General features: G+C 43.9%; 1 protein-coding gene across 6 annotated transcripts in view; it reads right to left on the bottom strand.

Moving 5' to 3' along the window:
* Positions 1 to 11202: 11202 nt before the first annotated feature.
* The window catches only part of RANBP17 (RAN binding protein 17), a 258274-nt gene continuing 247982 nt past the window's right edge, over positions 11203 to 21494 (bottom strand). For all 6 annotated transcript variants that reach the window (XM_037906717.2, XM_043553023.1, XM_043553021.1 and 3 more), the window contains 2 exons: positions 16290 to 16417; positions 11203 to 11748 (listed from right to left, as the gene is read on the bottom strand). In XM_037906717.2, the coding sequence (XP_037762645.1) occupies positions 11652 to 11748; positions 16290 to 16417 (225 nt within the window). In that variant the 3' untranslated portion in view covers positions 11203 to 11651. The remainder of the gene's footprint in view (positions 11749 to 16289; positions 16418 to 21494) is intronic.

The raw sequence follows: 21494 nt of genomic DNA, 5'->3' as shown, positions 1-21494 counted from the left end.
AAAGCAACTAAAGTTACAATGCAAAACAAACACACACAAAGAAAGAGACCGCTACTGTGCACAGCACATACCAAACACAGCCTCACTCTCAGGGCTTGGCTACATGGATGCTTAGTTTGTGGCAAGCTGGGTAAATCTACGCCACGCTAGCTTGTCGCGCGCTAAGTGTCCATCTGGATGCTGTTGCCGCGTGCGCTTAGCGCCAAGTGTGCGTTGATTGTCTCCTGTGTCAAAGCAGGCTAGATCAAAGCACACTAGGGCATTGTTAGTGTGCAACAGCAGGGTCCATGTGGACACTTAAGAGTGTGACAGGCTAGTGTGGTGCCAATTTACACCCCAGCTTGCCGTGAACTAAGTGTCCATGTAGACAAGCCCTGAGAAACTCCCATAGTCTCCAGAAACAGACTCTGTGTGTGTGAGATTTTGTGTATATGTGAAGTGGGAGAGAGAGAAATTCAGAGTGAGAGACTGTAGTGAGACGGAACAGACTGTATGTGAGAAAGAGACTGTATGTGACAGTGTGTCTGCATGTGGGTGTGTGACAGACACACTGCATGTGTGTAAAATGTGTGTGTTTCATCCCCCCCAATCCTCTACCCCCAGGGCAGTCCCTACACACCTTTATGCCGCTGCCTCTCTGATTAGGGGCCATTCCCCTCCACACTGCACATAGACTCTCATCCCAAGGGTTGGAGGGTGGGGATGTGGATTCCCCCCTTGATTCTCTGGCAGCACAGGGGGAGAGCTGCTTCCCTCTCTTCCTCTTCTCCCCACTCTGAGCATTTGCCCTCCCAGCCAATATGAATATCCCGGTCCTTAGAAGCATCCCTCCTTGCAGAGCCCTGGGAGAGACAGCACTGACCTCTCCAAGGCACACAGCTGATGGCTGCCCTGGCTCCTGCTCATTCTGGGAAGCACATTTATACATAAAATAATGAGACAGAGTCCTTCAACTGCAGTGTCTCTCTGCGGGCAGCTTAACTGGCGGAGCTCCCTCACTCCAGGATGGGGCAGCGAGGGAGGTTTGATATGGTCCCTGTTTGGAATCATAGCACCTGGAGCATGGGGTCCCAGGACACCAGGGTGCAGGGCACACAGGCTGCCAGGGGGACACACAGGCGCCCAGCACTCACGGCCAACAACAGCTTCAATGTTATTTGAGCTCTCAGCTTCAGAGGTCAGACCTGGCTTCGACCGTCCCCAGAATTCAGAGGCATTTGGGCTTCTCTCTGCATGTACCGTAGAGAATGGAGCCCCGGGCAGCACCTGCCTGAGGACATGACAGCCTCTGGAGTGTAAATGCAGACCTGGCACAGGTAGACAGAGCACTGAGCATCTCCCTGGGCTCTCCTCCAGCCTGCCTGGCCACCAAGGTCATGCTGGCAGCAATGGCAGGTCCCTGTGGGCACTGCTCTGGTCTAGTTGTCAGGTGCTTCTTCAAGACTGCTGGGGTGCACCAGCCGTCTGCCTGGTGCAATGGGGTGGTAGGAGTTCGTGTGTGTGTGTGTGGGTCTTAAACTCATTGCCTCCAAAGGGGCCTTGCAAACTGCAGGAGCAACTCTGAATGTCTGAGCCATTGACAAGAGGAGAGAAGCAACAGGGAATGCTGCTCTGTAGACAGAAGTAGCGGCCTGGGTCCCAGGGGCTGAATTGCCAGAGTTTAGCGCTCATGAACGGTGCCAGCCTGACAGCCCTGGAGACTGAAGTCCTCTGTGAGTCCAGACAGTGGGTACAGCATGGGCAGAAGCCAGGCAAACTTACCCCACAGCCTTGCCAACATGCTTCTGCTGAACCCAAGAGACAGCCCTTTGGGGTGAGGTCTGTCGCCAACCATTAGCTCCTTCACTGCTCTGCAGAGATTGTTGAGGAAAGTGTTAATTACTTCTGGCAGCAATAGTGGATTTTGGGATGGGGATGGGGGCTCTCCTCATTAGGACCTGGGCACTGAACAGCCCCCAGCTGAGAACAATTTTCTAGTCACTGCTGAGCAGAGCTTAAGATACCTTCACAAGCACCTCAGATGAGTAGGAACCAGGGCCTAAGAGGAGAAAGGCCCTACATCTCATCATCAACCCCTGAGCCACACAGGAGCTTTCTCCCTGCCACTTTCCAGCAAACATCTGGGATCTGTAACAAAATGTACCCAGAGCTAAACCTCCCATGGACTTAAACATGAGCACAGCTCACCAGAAACCTGCGAAGCACTTAGGAGCTTATGTCAGAGACTCTCTCACACCACTACAGAAGGGCTGCATTTGGCCCTTAAATCTGAACTGAAAGCCAATTTCCAATCCAAACCAAGACGTTCTGTGTCCTTGCTGGCATCAGGGCTGTAGCAGCGTCCAATGTGTCCCGCAAGCTCTATGGCTCTGACTGTAAAGTAGCCTTGGTTAAAACGTTTATGACAAAATTTCAGCTTGGGCCAAACGATCCATTACATTTGTTTTGATTTTACTATTCTTACTTAATTATTTCTAAAAGGAAGCATTTTCTTTGGGAGGTGAGAGGGACAGGCTGCTGGGAACGAGACCAAGGGAAATCCCTGTGGGACTTGGAAAGCCTTCTCAAAATGCGAGGTAGCAGATCATACGACTGGAACCTTGATGCTGTATTGCTGTGGAATTCCTACGGCGCTGCATAACACAGCCGTATGAATGCAAAAGGGACTCAGCATCAGCGAGGGAGGGATAGCTCAGTGGTTTGAGCATTGGCCTGCTAAACCCAGGGTTGTGAGTTCAATCCTTGAGGGGGCCATTTAGGGATCTGGGGCAAAAATTGGGGTTTGGCCCTGCAGGGGGTTGGACTAGATGACCTCCTGAGGTCCCTTCCAACTCTGATATTCTATGAATCACTGATGTTGTGACAATGAAATCCAAAGGAAGGAAGAATGATTTTCAACTTATATGAAGTGGTTCCAGATACTCATTTCTTAATAGATACCTAGCGAGCTCTAGCACTAGCAGCTCCCTTTGATGGGTTGCTCTAGCTTGGCTGTGGCGCCATAGCCAGCTCTAGAAAGAAAACAGAACAGCAGCAGCTCACATTTAGAGAACACTTTCCATCCCAAAGCACTTTACAAACTGCATCTAGCACACACGTAATTGTGTATGCACATAACTATACACATGCATAATGAAAGCTCTCTCTATACTTGTAACAGATCATTTACCGATGAACTGCAGCCACCTTTAGGGTGGATCGTAGCAGCTAGCCCACGGCAACAATGAACAAGAGTGAGTGAAGAATGTTGTGTCCTATGGTAACCCTGTGCGAATTTAAGTAGTTGGAATGGCGTTCGTCAAGAGGGAATTTGGCCAGGATTCCTAGGGTAACTCAGTCAACTCTTATGAAACGCATGGGATCTTTAATGCCCACAAGTGGTTAGGATCACACTGCAGCAGCACAAAACCATCCTATCACTACGCTGGGCCATTAGTTCAGAGCAGTGCTGTATTTTCTGCAGCCCCTTGGTGGTCTCACACCCAAATACTGATTGGACACCAACTTGTTTTAACTCTAGGTGGTATCACTGCGGTCAGTCATCAGACAACCAGCTAGACGCATAGACTGGTTTGTTCTTCTGAATACGCTACATGGAAATACGCTCATTCTATTCATGTTTTCTGCAATTATCAGATATTGATCACAATGAATATTCTTAGAAATTGGTGTCTAATGCCCACAGGCAGAAAGCTTTCCTCACCTGAACCCCCTTTGTGTAGAATTACGACAGGTTATCCATGCTTCAAGGTCCGGGTGGGAAGTATGGAGAGGGAGGGGGGTGTCATCACTGATGGCCCAAGATCCATGGGTTTTCCACTGAGAGACAATCTTTCACACAGCTGTAAAGAATTCATGGATATGGGGAGGTGCACACTGCAGGGGCAATAGTTGGCAGAATCATTCAGAGACAAACATGAGCAGATAGTATCTCCCTTATCATTACAGCCATAAAAAAGAGCCTTTGCAACTTGCCTAAGTTACCACATGATTGTAGTGCTATAACCCTTGTCCTTTATCACTCCACTTCCTCTCAAGTGCATTGGCACCCCATCTTGGTGTGTCACATGTAACAGTTAGCTGGTAAGTTCCCCAGGACAGAACCATTTCTTTCTGTGTCTTCTTCAAAGGGAAAGCACATTGTGGTCTTGTTGCTCATTTACACTAAGGCGCCTTTGTTCTGCCAGAGCAGTGTAAAGGGGCTTTTGTGTAAATGAGAATTAGGCCCACAGGCACTATATAGTAATAAAATAATAATAGAAAGGTCAAAACCCACAGGCCAACAGCAAATTTAGATGATTGTATCCATTGTGGACCTGAACTTTCTATGCGTGGGGCATTGTTTAGAAAATCCCACCCGTAGAACATTGCTCCACAAATTTGGAAAAATACTTTGCTTAAATATTGACCAAAGACTTAACAAAATACATGATGGCATATGTCACATTGGTATATGTGTTTTGAGAGCTCATTCTTGATCTTCCCCTGTTTGCTGTATAGGATGTTGATCAGGTATTTTGATCAGGTACATGGCACCCCTCTGCCATGTACATTGGCCAAACCAGACTGTCTCTACGCAAAAGAATAAATGGACACAAATCTGACATCAAGAATTATAACATTCAAAAACGAGTAGGAGAACACTTCAATCTCCCTGGACACTCAATAACAGACTTAGAAGTGGCAATTCTTCAACAAAAAAACTTCAGAAATAGACTCGAGCAAGAAACTGCAGAACTGGAATTAATTTGCTGGACACCATCAAATTAGGCTTGAATAAAGACTGGGAGTGGATGGGTCACTACTTAAAACTAACTTTTCCCCCTGCTGTTACTCACACCTTCTTGTCAACTGTTTGAAATGGGCCACCTAGATTACATTGAACTCATTAGCACTACAAAAGTAATTTTTTCTCTCTTCTTGTCAACTATTGAAAATAGCCCACTTCCACCTTAATTGAATTGGCTCGTTAGCACTGACCCCCCCACCTGGTAAGGCAACTCCCATCTTTTCATATGCTGTGTATTTATACCTCTCTACTGAATTTTCCGCTCCGTGCATCTGATGAAGTGGGTTTTAGCCACATGAAAGCTTATGCCAAATTAATTTGTTAGTCTTTAAGGTGCCACAAGTTCTCCTCGTTGTTTTTCCAGGTAATTACAGTTATCCTTAGCCTTCTCTGGACAGGTGTACTTGGTTGAGGTTTAATGCTGAAGACAGTTACTTTGTAAACATTGAACACAAATATTTTCTAGCCATGACCCATCAATTCCCATTGTAACTGACCCACAGTAAGGGCTGTTCGACTTCATTAACTAGTTCAGCACTAGTAACTGGGAAAGCAGTTTCAGGGGTGTGTGTTTGCCTTTAGCCTGGCGAGGAAGGTGGAGCATTTCACATCCTGTGTATGGCAGGCAGAGGATATGTTAACAAGTAGCATGTGGCGGGTGAGCAGATTTCAGAGCTCCCACAGTGGGCCACCGCTCAGGCTGTCGTTAAGGAGCAGCTTATTTGTGTGTGTATTGGGGGGCAAGCACATACCGGGGTTTGGCTACTGGGGATTAGAAAATACGTCTTGGTGGGAGGGGGACATGGGAGAGTTTTAGGGTTCAGGTGTGACTGGGGGGTTGGGTAGGAGAGGGGAGGTTTGAGAGAAGACTTGCAACTGGAGGGTGGGCAAGAAAGGAAGGTTTGGGTGGGGACTGAGGAGGGGAGGGGAGACAGCTTGGGAAGAGGGATGTGATGGCTGCAAGCACATCACTATCCCCTCCTTGGATCCCTGCTTCTTCTCCCCTGCCAGCCTTTACCTTACTGCTAGTCAGTCCCAGCAACTGCCTCTGTGCATCGCCAGGATGCCTGAGGGCCATCTCTCCCACTTTGATCCTGATGGGCTGTTGGGAGGAAATCTGAGGTGCAATCTATAGGGTAGCAAGGCAGAGTCAAAGGATAGGGCAAAGCAGCCAATAGAGAGGCAGGCAGGATGGTGGGTGGGTAGGGTATCAGGCCCAGCAAACAAATAGCACTTGATCCTGACTTTCTGAGTAAACGAGGCCCTGTGTCCTCTCTGTTCCATTAGAACAAAGTTACATGGCAAGGACCCCATAATTATACATATTGCTTTCCAGATCCCTCACCTCCTTTGGGTCCAGTCAGTGCAGGAGTCAGTGTATTTATGCTGCCTCTGCATTTTAACTGTTCTGAGGAGCTGCCGATTGTGATATTGACAAGGCAGAAATGCATTATGGAAGTTGTGTGCGGGGGAGGGGGAAACGAGGGAAATGGGGTTGGTAGCTAAGCAGAAGTTGAGGCTTTTGGTCACCGGGGAAGGGCCGGGTAGTGACGACTTAACATTCTGGGGTGGGGAATTTCTCATTCCCACCCGAGCATTTCTTAACTACCTGCCCACGGGGGGCCTAGTGGGCCTCTCCAGCTCACCGGTACTTTATTCTGAAGGCTGCTGAGTGCCAGCTTCCAAGCTTTTACTTAAAAATTATAATTACGTCTCTAGTCCTTTTGGTTGTGAAGAAAACCTTCCACATGGGAAACCAGTCTAACTGATGCAGCGATATGTGCCTAAGTTTGCATGCAGTCTAAACCAATAGGCCTTGAGAGAGGTGTGAACGGCTGCTTTTCACATTTTTAAGGGTTTTTAACTCTGAAGTTGACATTTGATTTGTCATCGTCCAATGTGTTGACTCTTTCACTGATGATCAAAGTATCAAGATAGGAGAGAAGGGATTGTTACTATGAAGTGCAACTAAGAGTGGAGTCTTGTTTTGGTGTCTCATGTGAGTGGAGGTTGGTCTGTCGGTGGAATTTGTCAGAGTTTCCTCTACATTTCCTCTTCCCTTATTCAACTCCTGTATGCTCCATTGTATCCTGCTCCAGTATCTGCCACTACCTCCCTCAAGAAGTAAGCATATTAGCCTGAGGTTAGTTCAAGGTAAATGATCAGCAGTGAAACAGTCAACACTGAAATATATATTGCCATCCTTGGCACCTATTTGAGATGAATGGGTGCAGTTCACACTCAAAGCAGCTAGATTCAGGCTGTCTGCAGACTCAGGCAAACAAAGTTACATTCAGTTCATATTTTGAGGCTCATCTTCATAACCATAAGGGTTAGTGACTTGATTTTTGAAAATTTAAATTTATACTCTGGGGCAAGATTGCACAGGAATGTAAAAGTAATATGAAATTACCCATCCATTTATTTGCCTGTGGAATTGCTTTGTACACATAAACCTGAAAGTAAATTAGGAGGTGGGGATGAGAAAAAGATGTACCAGAGGAGGAGCCAAAGTTAAAGGGGAGGAGCCAGAGGAAGCGAGCGGTTGGTACTGGACATTATTTTGCCATCTCTGGTAAAATCAGGGGACAACACTGATTCCATTCAAACTAACTAGAAATGTCCTCCTGCTAACTTGGGATGACCTTGGAAAACACAGACACATCGGATCACCTTGTGCATCTGGCATCAAACTTATTACTCCTGGAAGGGGAAGGCTGAGAGAGTTACATACAGGTCACTGTGCAAACCTGATGGAGCAGCCAGCCCCCACAAATGGCTTGCCTCTCTGCTCCATTTTATTCTTCTTATTTTGTACAACTATGCTCTGTTCCTGCCAGATTTTTCTACTAAATATGACTTGGTTTCAACACTTTTGTTGGGCAAATTATGTTAGGATGGATGCCGCAGGTATCCATTAGGGTTTATTTATCGTGATACTGTTTCGATCTCACACTTATAAATAACTTATATGATGGCTTTTGTTTGTAGAAATGTAACTTACATATTTTATTACGCTTTCTGTAAACCTCAAAGAGAATGTTCTCAAAGAAGCACTCTTAACAGCAATCTACACTAAGGTACATAAAATCCTCACTAACATTATTTTTTAATCTGGCAAGGAAGTGTGTTATCCCTCTATAGTTTGAAAGGTTTGCTGTCACCATAAACTCACAGTACAATAAAACATTAAAAAGTCTAAGGAATTATTTTATAAAGCATACACCAGTGGCTGAGTTTCTTCAAAGCCTTCTTATGCAAGCAGGGCAAAGTATTAAAACTTTGTATTTTCCTTGGAGAGCTGGGTCTGCCTTTCATAGTCATATGAAATACAACCTGTGCTAGGTTCCTTTTGGGGGTAGTTCATTCTCCCTCATAGAAGGAAGACCTAACTGGGATTTCTTCGGATGACTAGGTTTTGCACTATGGTTATACGTAGTACCTTTGGGGGAAAATCAGATTGATTTCCAAGTCCTGATTTGTTCACTTTACAATAATCACTCAGGCTAGCTCACAGCGATCTCTTGAGAGGACACCACTGTGGTAATTTCCCCAGCCACCTTGGGAGTCTGAACTTCATCTCCCCACTAATATTATCCCTCCATTGTTTCCACCCCTTTTGTTTTTAAAGAAGGGGGATGCTTTAAAGCACTTGTGGAGAAAACGAATAAAAAGAATTACATGAACTTTGTGAACAGGTGAAGAGAAAGAAAAGGTCGGTTAAATTCTGGGCTCTACTCACTTTGACAGTGCCCCTTTGAAGAGTTGACAGTTAAAACTCTTAAGAAAGAAGCTGGAGCCATAAAATATAGGCTTTATTTGCTATGCCATCTATTTTCAAACCTAAAAGCAGGCATGTTTATACGGCTGTCTACTCTACATAAGTTCTAGTTGTCAATTGTTAACTGAGGTTGAGATGCTGTTCAAATATGCATATCAAGTTTGCCCAGTTTAGGACCTTGTTTGTTTGTAACAAGGTATGTTTTAGAAGTGAAATTCTGAAAATGCACTTCAATGCTCCAGGGAGTCAATAGCCTTATATTAGAGGAAGCCCTAAAATCTGAGTGCTGAGTTATGAGGGCACATGGTGCTTCTTTTCAATATGCCCAAATTTAGCTTTCAGCAGAGCAGGATAATTTAGCCAGTAAACTGACTGATTTGTGGGTGCAAGCTGATTCCATGTAACTATTATTTATTTCTGCAGTACGACAAAGAAAAGCAGAGTCAATGAACGCATTAGTTTTAATCTGAACCTTTTAATGCAAATGTATAGAGTTTCCAGATAACTGAAAAAAGAACGAGGAGTACTCGTTCATTTTGCTGATACAGACTAACATGGCTACCACTCTGAAACAGATAACTGAAGTGGTTTCTACAGCAAACTTGCCAAAAAAGGAGAGACCATTTAGCACATAGACTCCTGGAGCCATTTTCAGGGGTAGAATGAAAACCAGCAAACAACCCCTCCACTCCCAAACATTCGTTAAAGTAGTTTAGATTTTGTTGCTTTCAGAATTTGACTTAAAGAAGATTCTAATTTTGTCTAAGTTCTCAATGGGAAAGTGACTCATTGTACTAGATGCTATTTATCTGATCAGTAATAACAATAAAGCCTTTGAACTAATCTAACTTGGGCACCTAAAACTGGGTTCCTACTCCACATTTAGGTACTGTGACAGGGTCAGGCCAGATGGCTACAGGAGAGTAATAGAAGGCAGATATATTAGCCCCAGGTTAAGTAGATCCCTTTTCCCTGGGTAAGGGAACAGGGAAGGTTCCAGAACAATCAGGAACCTTCTGGAGACAATTAAGACAGACCGGCTGATCAGGACACCTGCAGCCAATCAAGAAGCTGCTAGAATCAATTAAGGCAGGCTAATCAGGGCACCTGGGTTTAAAAAGGAGCTCACTTCAGTTTGTGGCGTGCGTGTGAGGAGCTGGGAGCAAGAGGCACTAGGAGCTGAGAGTGAGAACGTGGACTGTTGGAGGACTGAGGAGTACAAGCATTATCAGACACCAGGAGGAAGGTCCTATGGTGAGGATAAAGAAGGTGCTGGGAGGAGGCCATGGGGAACTAGCCCAGGGAGTTGTAGCTGTCGCACAGCTGTTCCAGGAGGCACTCTAGACAGCTGCATTCCACAGGGCCCTGGGCTGGAACCCGGAGTAGAGGGCAAGCCCGGGTTCCTCCCAACTCCTGGTCAGACACAGGAGGAGTTGACCTGGACTGTGGGTTCACGAAAACGGCCAAACTGAGGACTGCCGTGAAGCTCCAAGGCAAGCAAATCCGCCAATAAGCGCAAGACCCACCAAGGTAGAGGAGGAACTTTGTCACAGCACCTAAATAAAAGTGGCCTGATTTTCAAAGATGTCAGGCAGTCGGGGTTCAAGTGGATTTTTTGGTGCTCAGTAATTCTGCAAATTAGGCCCTATGGCTGTAGATTACACTATTTTCTTTAGCTATGCTTCAGTGTAAGGCAAACAGAAAATTGCTCAACTGAATGATTTCATCTCCTATATAGTTCCTACTGTAACTATTTAAAATTTATAGAGAAAGAATATAAGATAATCACAGAAAAAACAGGAAAATGTCTATAGGAAATAGTGATTTGAACTTCCCCCACTCTAGGTGCACTGAAAGTCGTATATTCTTTTCAAGAAAGTGCTAAAAATATTACCAAGTTACCCAAATATAAGATGGCATGAAAAACATATGAAGTAGATTATTTACATCTTAGTTAAGAAAACAATGAGATAGCAGCAGTTTCTAATTGCATGTAATAGCTTTTGTACATTAAAAAATGTAATTGACTTATTGCTTAAATAGTTCAATTTTTGGTAAATTTCACTCCAATTAATTGGTGTATTTCATCAACCCACACAATAATTCATACCCACCACAAAATGGAAATTAATTGTCCTATACCAAATCAGAGCGGATAATGCATGCATGAGCCTTAGCGTAAAAGGAATTATTTTTTGGCACATATTGAACTTTTTATGATCTCTGAAGAGGAATCTGCTGAATTTTCTATTTTAAATGCACCCTTTCATTATGCCATTTACCACTCTGAATATGGGAAATAAGTGTCTGTTACTACCGGCTTTCTTTTTTCCAGGGGTGACAGATTTAATTCTTTTTAAAGACGTGTCTCAACAATTGTATTTTTGTTTGTGGTTTTTTTTTCTGGAATAAGACATTTGAAATGTATGTTTGTGTAATGAAAGCATTATCTTTATCTCATTAAAGAGTGCATTACTGCCTCTAAGCTTTATAATATCCCATATTCTAGGTTTTCCTATTACATTCTTAGTCCAAAAGAGCTCATTTTTCATTCTGCTAATCTTTGTTCTTCTTTGCAGTGTGCAGAGTCATAAACCTCATGTTTAAAATATACATGCAACCATTTTGTAGAAAAATAATCATTTTTATTAATTCAAGAGAGTTCATATAGAATTTATACCAATCTTTGTCTCAAAGTTTCAATCAGAAGTGACCTCAGTGAAAGCGGTCAGAAACATTATTTATTGCTATGGGTGGAACTAAGAATCATTAACTAGTACACATTTAGAAGCAATGCGTGTTTATTTTGTTCTTTGGTTAAATATTGTTTCTACACCATTTCATACATGTCTAAGAACAGGGATAATAAATTTTGATAAGAAAGTTTGAAAATGTTTTTTAAGCTAAGACTGATTTTACATCATTTTCACTGTTATAAATTCTTATGTTTAGGCCAGAGATATAAAAAGGCAGAAGTTATTTAAAAAAATAGTTTTCAACTCCTATCTAACAATATGGTGAGGTCCAAAACTTTCAAAGTCTATATGTTGTTAGTCAATGCTCTGGTTTCCAAAGTCAGCGTCAACTCATCATATCTAAACTGCTTGCTTCCGTAGCCCCTTCACAGCGCAGGGCATCAGCCATGTCTCTTCGAAAGACCGACATGTTCTGGGTGAATCTGGGCACGAGAAAACCCCAAATCTTTGGTTAAACCAGACCTCTGATTTATGGATTTATTTAGATTTAAACAATAGGAAAAACATTAAAAATGCTCAGATAAAATCTCTAGGTGTCCTAATAATTAGTCTTACAACATAATAACGACTAGCCAGCAGCATTAAAAACATTATGTGTGGACAGCCTGTAAGCTCAGACCATTAGGAGCATGAACTGCTTATGAATGGTAAATTCAGCCAGCCAGGAAATCAAAACAGGAAAGCTCCTTTGAATCCCATGCTGTTTATGGGAAAAATGCCCTCAACCATCCCCCAAAACCTTGACAAATGAATGACTTTGTGCAACATGCTCTGAAAGTCATTGAGTTCAGACTATTTCAGACCTAGTGTCCTTTCTTGATAGTGAAGGCAGAGTACAACCTGTGTCTCAGCAGAACAGGACACAGTTACACGTAAGGCAGACCAAATTCTCTTGTTTATCAACGTAGTTGGAACTGTCTCTTTTACCATATTTGCTGGCAAGTTTAAGGCAGAGGTGGGCCAGAATTGGAATCTCATATCTGAACCACTTTTCATATGATATATATATATATATAAGGCCTATTTTCTGGTACTGATTTGTCCAAAAATCGTATGAGAACAGATGGTGCAAACTCAATGAATACTGTACAGCTTTTTTGGGGCCCAAATCCCACTAGGACAGCACATGTAATTTCAGCACTATCACAACCTGAAACTGAACCCTTGCCCTGATTCAGCCCTAAAAGCAAGTGCAAACCTGATCCAGATCAAATCCACTTCCTCAGTCTGTCTTTATTTAAAACACAGTGTAGCATTGCCATTTATCACATTTCACATACGTATTTTCAGTAGCAGAAATTAAATGTTTTGTTTCTAATTTAAAATATTAGGCACAATCCTGATCTTAGATGTGCCCCCAAATATAGGGCCCTTCCTCCTTTTTTAAATGCTGCAGCTGCATTGATTGCAGCTGAAACATTCTTTGCTTGGAGGCTGTCAAATCTCACAGGCTCAGTAAGGTCAGATTAAGGAAGATGTCCAAGGAACACCAATTGTGAATTACAGTTTAAGGCCCTGATCCTGCAAAGGGCTCTGTGTAGATGAAAGTTTGCAAAGCCAATGGGATTCCAGGTGGGTCTAAGATCCCTAGACAGGATTGGGGCTGATATCCCTTCCTATTCATGCTCTTCATAGTTCACTGCAGATAGCAGCAGGGTGGTAGGTTAGGGCTTGCTGCGTGTGGTTACAGAGGATGCATTTCAGAATGTTTCTGTGCATACTTCTTTACTTTTGTGTTTATTTCTTTGCTAATGAAAACTGATTTCTGCTCACATTTGAACATTCCAAATTAAAATAAACTAGTAAAATGGACTTTCCTAGGAAGTTACAAGACACTTAAAAGAGCCCAAAATAACCTCTGAAAATAGCACTGCCTAGGTCAGGGGTGGCCAACCTGAGCCTGAGAAGGAGCCAGAATTTAACAATGTACATTGCCAAAGAGCCACAGTAATACGTCAGCAGCCCCACATCAGTTCCCCCACCCCCCGCGCCTCCTACCCACCGGCAGCGCCTCCCTCTCCCTCCCCCACCTCCCAGTCAGCTGTTTCGTGGCATGCAGGAGGCTCGGGGGGTGGGGGGGGAGGGAGGAGCGAGGGCACGGGAAGGGGTGGAGTGGGGGCAGGGCCTGTGGCAGAGCCAGGGGTTGAGCAGTGAGCACCCCCAGGCACACTGGAAAGTTGGCATCAGTAGCTCCAGCCCCAGAGTCGGTGCCTATAAAAGAAGCCGCATATTAACTTCTGAAGAGCCGCATACGGCTCCGGAGTCACAGGTTGGCCACCCCTGGCCTGGGTATAAGACATGTTGCTTGTTCATACTATGGCTGCCTAAAAGCCATCCCAGGAAGCTGGGAGAGAAGATCACTCATTTGATGTACCGTTCCTTTAACGATTCTAGATAATACCTGCTCACATTACCCCCAAGTGAGCAGTCTACATATCTCTAGCTGCAGCTACTAAGACTTCCCAAAAGACCACCCAACCTTTGGAGTTTAGAATACTCCACAGACACTGTACATTGCAATTCTATTTTAAGAGGCTGTGTGTGTTTGAACTTAGGGCTTATGCAAGTTAGGTGATGACAGCCCTCAAGACTGAAGTCTTGGTCATCCACAGAACAGAGACAGCATGGGTAGCTGCAGCACAAGCTTCTCCACACTGCCCAGCCAATGCACCTAAGTGTTAGCGTGGAGGTAAAAGGGGAGTTCAGCCCCTCTGTCCATATGACATGTCAATGGCAAACCTCATGGTATACGACATACCTTTTAAATTCTAAATACTCCCGGGGAAATAGCCCTTAATTTGGGCATTTTTGGTGATGAGATGTGAACGCTAATCTGTTTTTCCAAGCAGCTATGTGGACTCAAAGACGGTAGTCGTTTGCTACATCAATTTAAAGTCAGATAGTGTTCAGGGTAAATGCTACAGTGGCCCATAAGAAGTCCAATGGCTGGATATCAAACTAGACAAATTCAGATGAGAAATAAAGCACCATTTCTTTTTTAAACAGTGATGGGGGATTAGCTATTGGAACACACTACTAAGGGAAGTGGTGGATTCTCGATGTCTTCAGATCAAGACTTGATGCCCTTCTGCAAGTTATGCTTTAGTCAAACACAAGTTACTGGGCTCAATGGAGGGGTAATTGAGTGAAATTCTCTAGCCTGTGAGATACAGGAGGTCAGACGAAACGATCCAATGGCCCCTTCTGGCCTTACAAATCTATGAATCTATATGAGTAAAGTAGCTCAGTGCTAACTGTACACCAGAATATGGGAGTCCCATAACACTTCACACCTGAGTCATGGATATGATTTGATAAGATTGACACCTAGTCTGTGGTTGTTCGATGGGTGACTCTACTGTTTAATGGCTGAGGTTGGCTGTGGGACCTTAACTGTATTTCTGTACTTTTAAAACCTTTTAAGTATAACTTTAATTTTAAAATTCCAGGCCAACATTGTTTATTTCCTTAGAAAATATTATCTCAAGGGTTCTTCCCTTTAAGTAACTGACAGATATGGAGTTAAGGCTTGAACTATCTACCTATAAATAAATACTCTGGGAATTTCTTTAGTTGTTAAAAACACTGGTGGGATTGTTCAGTCACAGAAATCCCCATGGAGCTTACAAACTGTGCAGAGATGGATCTCTATCCTCCCCAGACTGTCTGCCACCATTACCTCTTATGGTTTCCTCCTTTCTGGTTCCCACATGGCTCCCCACTACATGGAGAAAGCTACATGTGAGGCATGTCAAGTGGACTTATTTCATGGAATAAATGTGGTCACTACACTACTAGGTGGGACCCCTTCCATCTCCACACTGCCCGCTCTCAACTGGTTCCCTCCATTGCCATTATCCACAGTGGGGTCATGTGGAGTTTATAAACTTAGTATCAGGGATATAAGGAAATGATCATCTCTGCAGAGACCATAATGTGTTCAGAAATGTATTTTAACAGCTAAATAATTTCAAAAGCAACCCTCTTCCACCTAAAAATAGCCCAAGGCACCAGTCCTAGAGGAAAACACAGATTAAAACCCATCTGGGGGTTCTAAACCAAACCGTTTTGGAGTTTTGACAGTCAACATTTCTCAGAAAACAATGGAGAAATGGAATAATCTAATTGTTTTAACTTTCCCCACTCCCAAATGTCTTGTCCAGTTTGTCTCAAGCTTTCCAGGAAATTCTACCATGGTATAAATCATGTTAAGATTTTGGTTTGGTGGAGTAAAGGTGAGGGGAGGTGAAAACACAGTTGGTAACAGACAACTAGTGTGAACCTCAAATGCAGTCAACTTCTATTGCTCTTGTTTTAAACTAACCCAAATTTTTACAGCGAGGGTGAAAGAGAGTAAATTGCCAATCTTGGTCTTCTAAAAAAAAACAAACAAAAAACAGCTCAGTAGTGTTACAGTTAGCTGGTCTGAGGGCCCCAACTGACCCTCTCCCATTTCTGTCTTTTTACAGTTCATAGTTACATCCTTACGTCTGCAGGGGCTGGGGTCAGTCAAAGCAGCAGCACCTAGAGCAGCAGAGGCTGCAGAAGCCCTCGTAGTTCTGCAGCACCCAAGAGCATCAGACTGGTTTTTATTGGAGAGACCATATGTTGGAGAAAGGGAGACCTATGCCCCTCCCAAGAAAATGGGGTAGTTTTTTTCAGTGGGGAGGTGGTGGCCAAAAAGAGAAAGGAGCACTCATTTCCTGGCAGGCCCTGCCTTTGAGACTATCCTAAATAAATACATATTTAAAAGCAACTAAATAGATAATTATCAAATGCTCTGGCTCCAACTAGTAAGTCTAAGGGAGGATTATTGGGTAGGACATAACCTTACTTTTAAAGAAAGCTAAGAAACGCCACTGTAGTTGCAGGTTAGCCCAGAATACTCTGTTATGTTATTCTCCGGTTGAGTGTTTTATTTGGCTTTAATCAGTAGAGAACACTTTGGGTGTTGTGAGCTTACCTGTCTCTGTTCTTTACCAAAAGGTTTTGTTCCACTCCTTCCATTAGGTTCCTAAAGCACTGGTCAAGGACCTCTCGTTTGTTGTCAGGCTGGCTGGTTATCAAGCTTGCCCTTAATTCACTGAAGTACTGTGATCAAAAGGCAGAAAATACTTAGGATACAAACTTTGGAAGTGAAAAGCAGAGGTTGCTCACCTGTAATCAGAACCCTTAATGAGCTCTGTGCATTCATGCTCTTGAAATGCGCCGATGGTGCAGCATGAACTGCTGGAACGTATTAACACCCGTGCCTGTTGGAGTGCTCTTGAGCGCCAAGCAGCTCACAATGTTTGGAGTAGGAGGTTCATAGAATCATAGAATATCAGGGTTGGAAGGGACCTCAGGAAGTCATCTAGTCCAACCCCCTGCTCAAAGCAAGACCAATCCCCAATTTTTGCCCCAGATCCCTAAATGGCCCCTTCAAGGATTAAACTCACAACCCTGGGTTTAGCAGGCCAATGCTCAAACCACTGAGCTATCCCTCCCCCCAGCATGGTGAACTGGCTGCCTCAGTTCTTTTGACTGGCTCCTTAGGTCCCAAGTTGAAATTAGGACACCCAGGAAGAGGGAAGGTGTGTGGAGAGTGTGGATATGTAGAGTCCATCTTGAAGAACTCCAGTTACAGCTGAACAACCTTTATTTCTTTGTCAGATGGCTCCTACCCATTCCCACTCTTGGGAGTCCGGCCAGAAGCACTCGTCCCTCTGGACAGTGGGATGAGACGGCCTCTGACATATAGACTGTAATGCTTCTTTACTGGACCAGGCGTCTGACCTCGATGCTAGATCTAAGCAATAATGGTTTGTGGAAAGTATGAATTGGGCTATAGGTGGCAGCTCTACAAGTTTTTAATATGGGAATATGTGTAATACAGGCCACGGAAGTGCCTTCACTCTAGGCGAGTGTGCTCTAAGCCCTTCTGGAAGAGGAACAGAAGCGTGTTCATAACACTCTTCAATACGAAGGCCAACCCACTTGAAAACGTTATGTGATGCCATTATCTGACCTGTACTTTCCCCCCATAAGAGATAAACAGTCTATATGATTTTCTGCATATCTCTTTAAATAGAAGCCATCCAAGGTGTGCAGCCTAGCTTCTCCTGAGTAAGAGTGAGGCCTAAGGAAAAACACTGGCAAGTTTATGAACTGGTTAAGATGGAATTTTGTTACCATCACTTTATCTTTGTGAAGGATTGTAAGAGTGGGGGTCCGCCATGAAAGCCTACAGCTCACTCACTTTTCTAGCAGATGGAATAGCTACAGAAAAGGATATCTTAAACAAGAGATGAAATGGGGAACAGTCTCCCATGCGTTTGAAGAGAGACTCCATGAGCTAAGTAAGTACTACACTGAAGGCCAAGTTCTAAAACTGTCAAAGTCCTATGGCACATGCTGTCAAGTGGAGAGAGTGTGTGTCCCAAAGTAGGAAATATTGCTTCCACCTGTAAAGTACAATTTTGGCTCCAGTTAAGGAGGCCAACAACTGTGCTGGGCTTTTTAACCCCCTTGGGGGCTGGAGCTGAGGCTGAATTCCCAGCACTTACGGATCCCTGGTGCTTCAGAACTGGAAGGTTTAACTCTAATACTTCTAGCACTAGCATAACTTGGAGGCTATTCGGATGCACCTTTCTGATCCTGGGAGTGAAGAAGCTGCATATGGAGCAATAAGAACGCAAATAACCTTCCCCAAGCAGGCCAAACAACACACATGGATGTCGAAAACAGGAAAAATGGCAGGACAAGTAGTGCACCGTTGAACCCAGATTTGTTTTCAAATTCCATAATATTGGAACAAAAGACTGGTGCCAGAGCAGTAAGATCCTTAGTACAAAACAAAACAAACCAAAACAAGAAAAGAAGAAGAAAAAAAAATAAAAAAACACCAACTAACTAAAACCTAGCTAAACGAAAAGATGATGGCACTGGGCATGATCCATTCTGATGAATCTGGGTCCCAGGACCAGTGAGGCTGCTGGTCTATCTGCTCCCATGGTTGAAAGGAAGCAGAGTGATTGATGCTTCCTGCCCCTCTTCCATAGTCCCACCCTCTGAACATTCAGAGTCAGGAAAGGTAGTAGTTGTCAGAACACTTCAAAGGGTACCGCTGCTGGAAGATAGGTTTCACAGTCGAAGCTGTACCATTGGTGTGTCCCAGCAGAAGCCACTGGAAGATTTTAGGGCCAAATTTTCAAAACCTGGCCACAAATAACTGCTGATGAAATTTAGGTCATTTAGGCATCATGCACAAGATCTAAACTGCACCCCCAAAATTGAAGGTGCATAGAGAGGCCTGGATAATGCTAGGCTGAAAATCAGGCCTTTGCAATCCCCAATGTGAATTTTAAAAAGTATCTATCCCAAGCTCTAGGGGCTTATACAGATACTGAAAACGTGCAGAAAGCCAGAATGAAATGGCTTTCTCATTGGTCAACCCCCAAATTAAAAATATGAATTGCCCAACAAACCTATAGCCTCCCTCAACCTGCCTGCCAACAAAAGGCTGAGAAAACAGAAGAGCCTTGCAGCAAGGCCTTAATATTACAGATCTGGGCTCTGTCAGCCCAATGGGAGAATAGGAAGGGCAAGAATCTTAAAAGGCAATGTTGTTTAATACCTTGTCAGGAAATGCCTTGACATCAGCCCCCTCCCTTTAAAACCAGAGAGATGTTAGCTTGAGCATCTCCACTGACCACAATGGCAGCAGTCTTATGCATGGTGAGGAGCTCTTCGGCAGGTAGCTAGCTCCCAAACTGTATAGGGCCTTATAGTTTAAAGTCAACAGGCAGTCAGGGCGGATGATGAAGAACATGGCCTAGCCCCAAGATGGCAGAGAGATGGATAATTCTAGCACAGCCCACAACCCAAAGAAAAGTTGTCAAGATTGTCCATGAGTTGGTTTCTTGAGCAGTGGCTTTCCCAGAGCTTCCTTAGAGAGAGCTGCCATGAAGGAAGGCACTCAAAGTGAACAAAATGTGCAGACAAGGATACATTTTTTCATAAAAATTGCCTTCATCAATAGTTTGACAGTTAACTGCAAAACTTCCTCCACTGATAAGTTTGTCTATGGGCTGCCAGGAGCTGATCCGAGATCCCAAGTAGTCCTGAAAGGGTTTCTAAGCACCTTCTGCAATGGCATCTCTTTTGCTAGCTGCCACGTTTGCCCGGATTCCCATGCCTTCTTCTCCACTAACCTGGTAATCGTTTGGTTGGAGGGCAATAGTTGCTTCAGTGTCCTAATACAGAAGGGATTTCCTGCAGCTCTGCCTGCCACTGTGGGCCAGTTTCCCTTTGCTGGTGTAACCCAGCTTGTGTACTCCTGCTGGCAGTTAATGGAGTGGTGAAGTAGTGCCAGAAGCACCTGCAACTCCCCCTGTACTGTGAGTAGGGTGACTCAGGAGGGGTGGTGACAAGAACGGATTCAGCATCCTTCCAGTGTAGCTTCTGCTGATGATGCGTCTATGAAACCCCAAGTGCAACTGCTGCTGGGGCACAGCTATTCTTGCAGGCATAGGCACATGCAAATTGCACTTGTCTGCACCCATGAGGCATATCTTCCTCTTACATGTGAGCTGAATTATGGATGGACAAGATACCACTAAAACAAGTGAGGAGACCACCAAGCAGCAAAAGTACAGTATGAGTAACCATTATGGTTGCTGGTGGCAGGAACTGTAGCTACAGAGATTATGTCCTGAATTAAGGGAATCTATTTACCAGCAGTTGGCTGGAATGAATTAAAAACAGTCACTTCTGCAGTTATGCAAGCATGTTTCAGACCTTTCCTGTGGCCCTGCAGAATAAGGCATTGAAGTGTATGGGGTGGAAAGAGGCAATGCAACGGGCCTTCACACCTCATTTATTCTCAGAGCTAAGCCTTCCAGGGAAGTGACCCAGGTAGATGACATTCCCCTTCCCCACCCTTACAAAAGAGATTGTGCCATAGCTGAATTGGTGCTAAGTAAGGGTGCATGTACACACACATTTCTGACAAACAAAGCCCATGATCATTAGAACTAGTCTAATTTAAGTAGAAAGAGAATACTCTGCTGCCACATATTTATTTCTTAGGGTTCACCACTGCACAGTTTTATCTTCAAGTGAAATATTTAATTTCTTCTTACATTAAAGTGGCTAACAGTAAAAGCACATAATTAATATGTAGTCAAGCTAATATTTAAATGCTATAAATCAGAGGCATTATATAAACAAAAGTGTCATCTTGAACAAGATTGGGAATGCACAAAACTACTTATTTCCCACTTTTATAATGATGCAGTGACTCAGAGCACATAGAAAATGATTAGTTTTCCTCCCAAAGTAGGAAATATTGCTTCCATCTGTAAAGTATAATATTGTGATGTCATAAACTTTTTCTAAACACTGAATTTGCCCTTATTCCCTCTCAATCATTTTAAAAGAACTGCTCTCTCTTATAGAGCTTGGATTTAAATCACAATAACACACCAAGAAGATGAATGACAGTGCTATTGGATATGGCTAAAATTGGATCCTTCAGCACAGGTGAATGATGAGACAGCGCTTCTCTTTTTGATATATTTTCTTCTTCTATTAGTTTCCTTCCATGGTTGGGATTTCAGTTTGAATTTTAATGTATGCGGCTGCCGCTAATCTTAGTGTCTTATTTTTTCCCAGCACTATCTTATTGTATAGACAATTCATTCTCCAAAGCAGTAATACACTGCCACTTGTGACTGCCCAAGAGATAAAGCAATTCTGAATAAAGTAAGATCCTGCTCTGAAGTATGGAGAATACTATAGGTCAATATCTTCTGAAACAATGTGTTGCCATACACAGCAAATCGCACAAGTTTAGACAAACTCACATTAATTTACTGAAATGGTTTCCTTTTCAGACGATTATATTAAGCCACTAAGGCAGTGGTGGGCAACCTGCAGCACGTCAAGGTAATCCACTGGCAGGCTGCCAGACCGTTTGTTTACATTTGCAGGGCTGCCCGCAGCTCCCAGTGGCCAATCCCTGTGGCCAATGGGAGCTGCGGGAAGCACCGACCAGCACATCCCTACAGCCCATGCCGCCTCCTGCAGGTCCCATTGGCCGGGAATGGCAAACCGCAGGCACTGGGAGCTGTGGGCAGCCATGCAAATGTAAACAGACTGTCGGCGGCCCGCCAGCGATTACAGACAT

Source organism: Chelonia mydas, chromosome 8, assembly GCF_015237465.2.
Source record: "Chelonia mydas isolate rCheMyd1 chromosome 8, rCheMyd1.pri.v2, whole genome shotgun sequence".
Taxonomy (NCBI): domain Eukaryota; kingdom Metazoa; phylum Chordata; order Testudines; family Cheloniidae; genus Chelonia; species Chelonia mydas.
The sequence above is the reverse complement of the archived record's forward strand: the minus strand, read 5'-3'. Positions and strand labels throughout refer to the sequence as shown.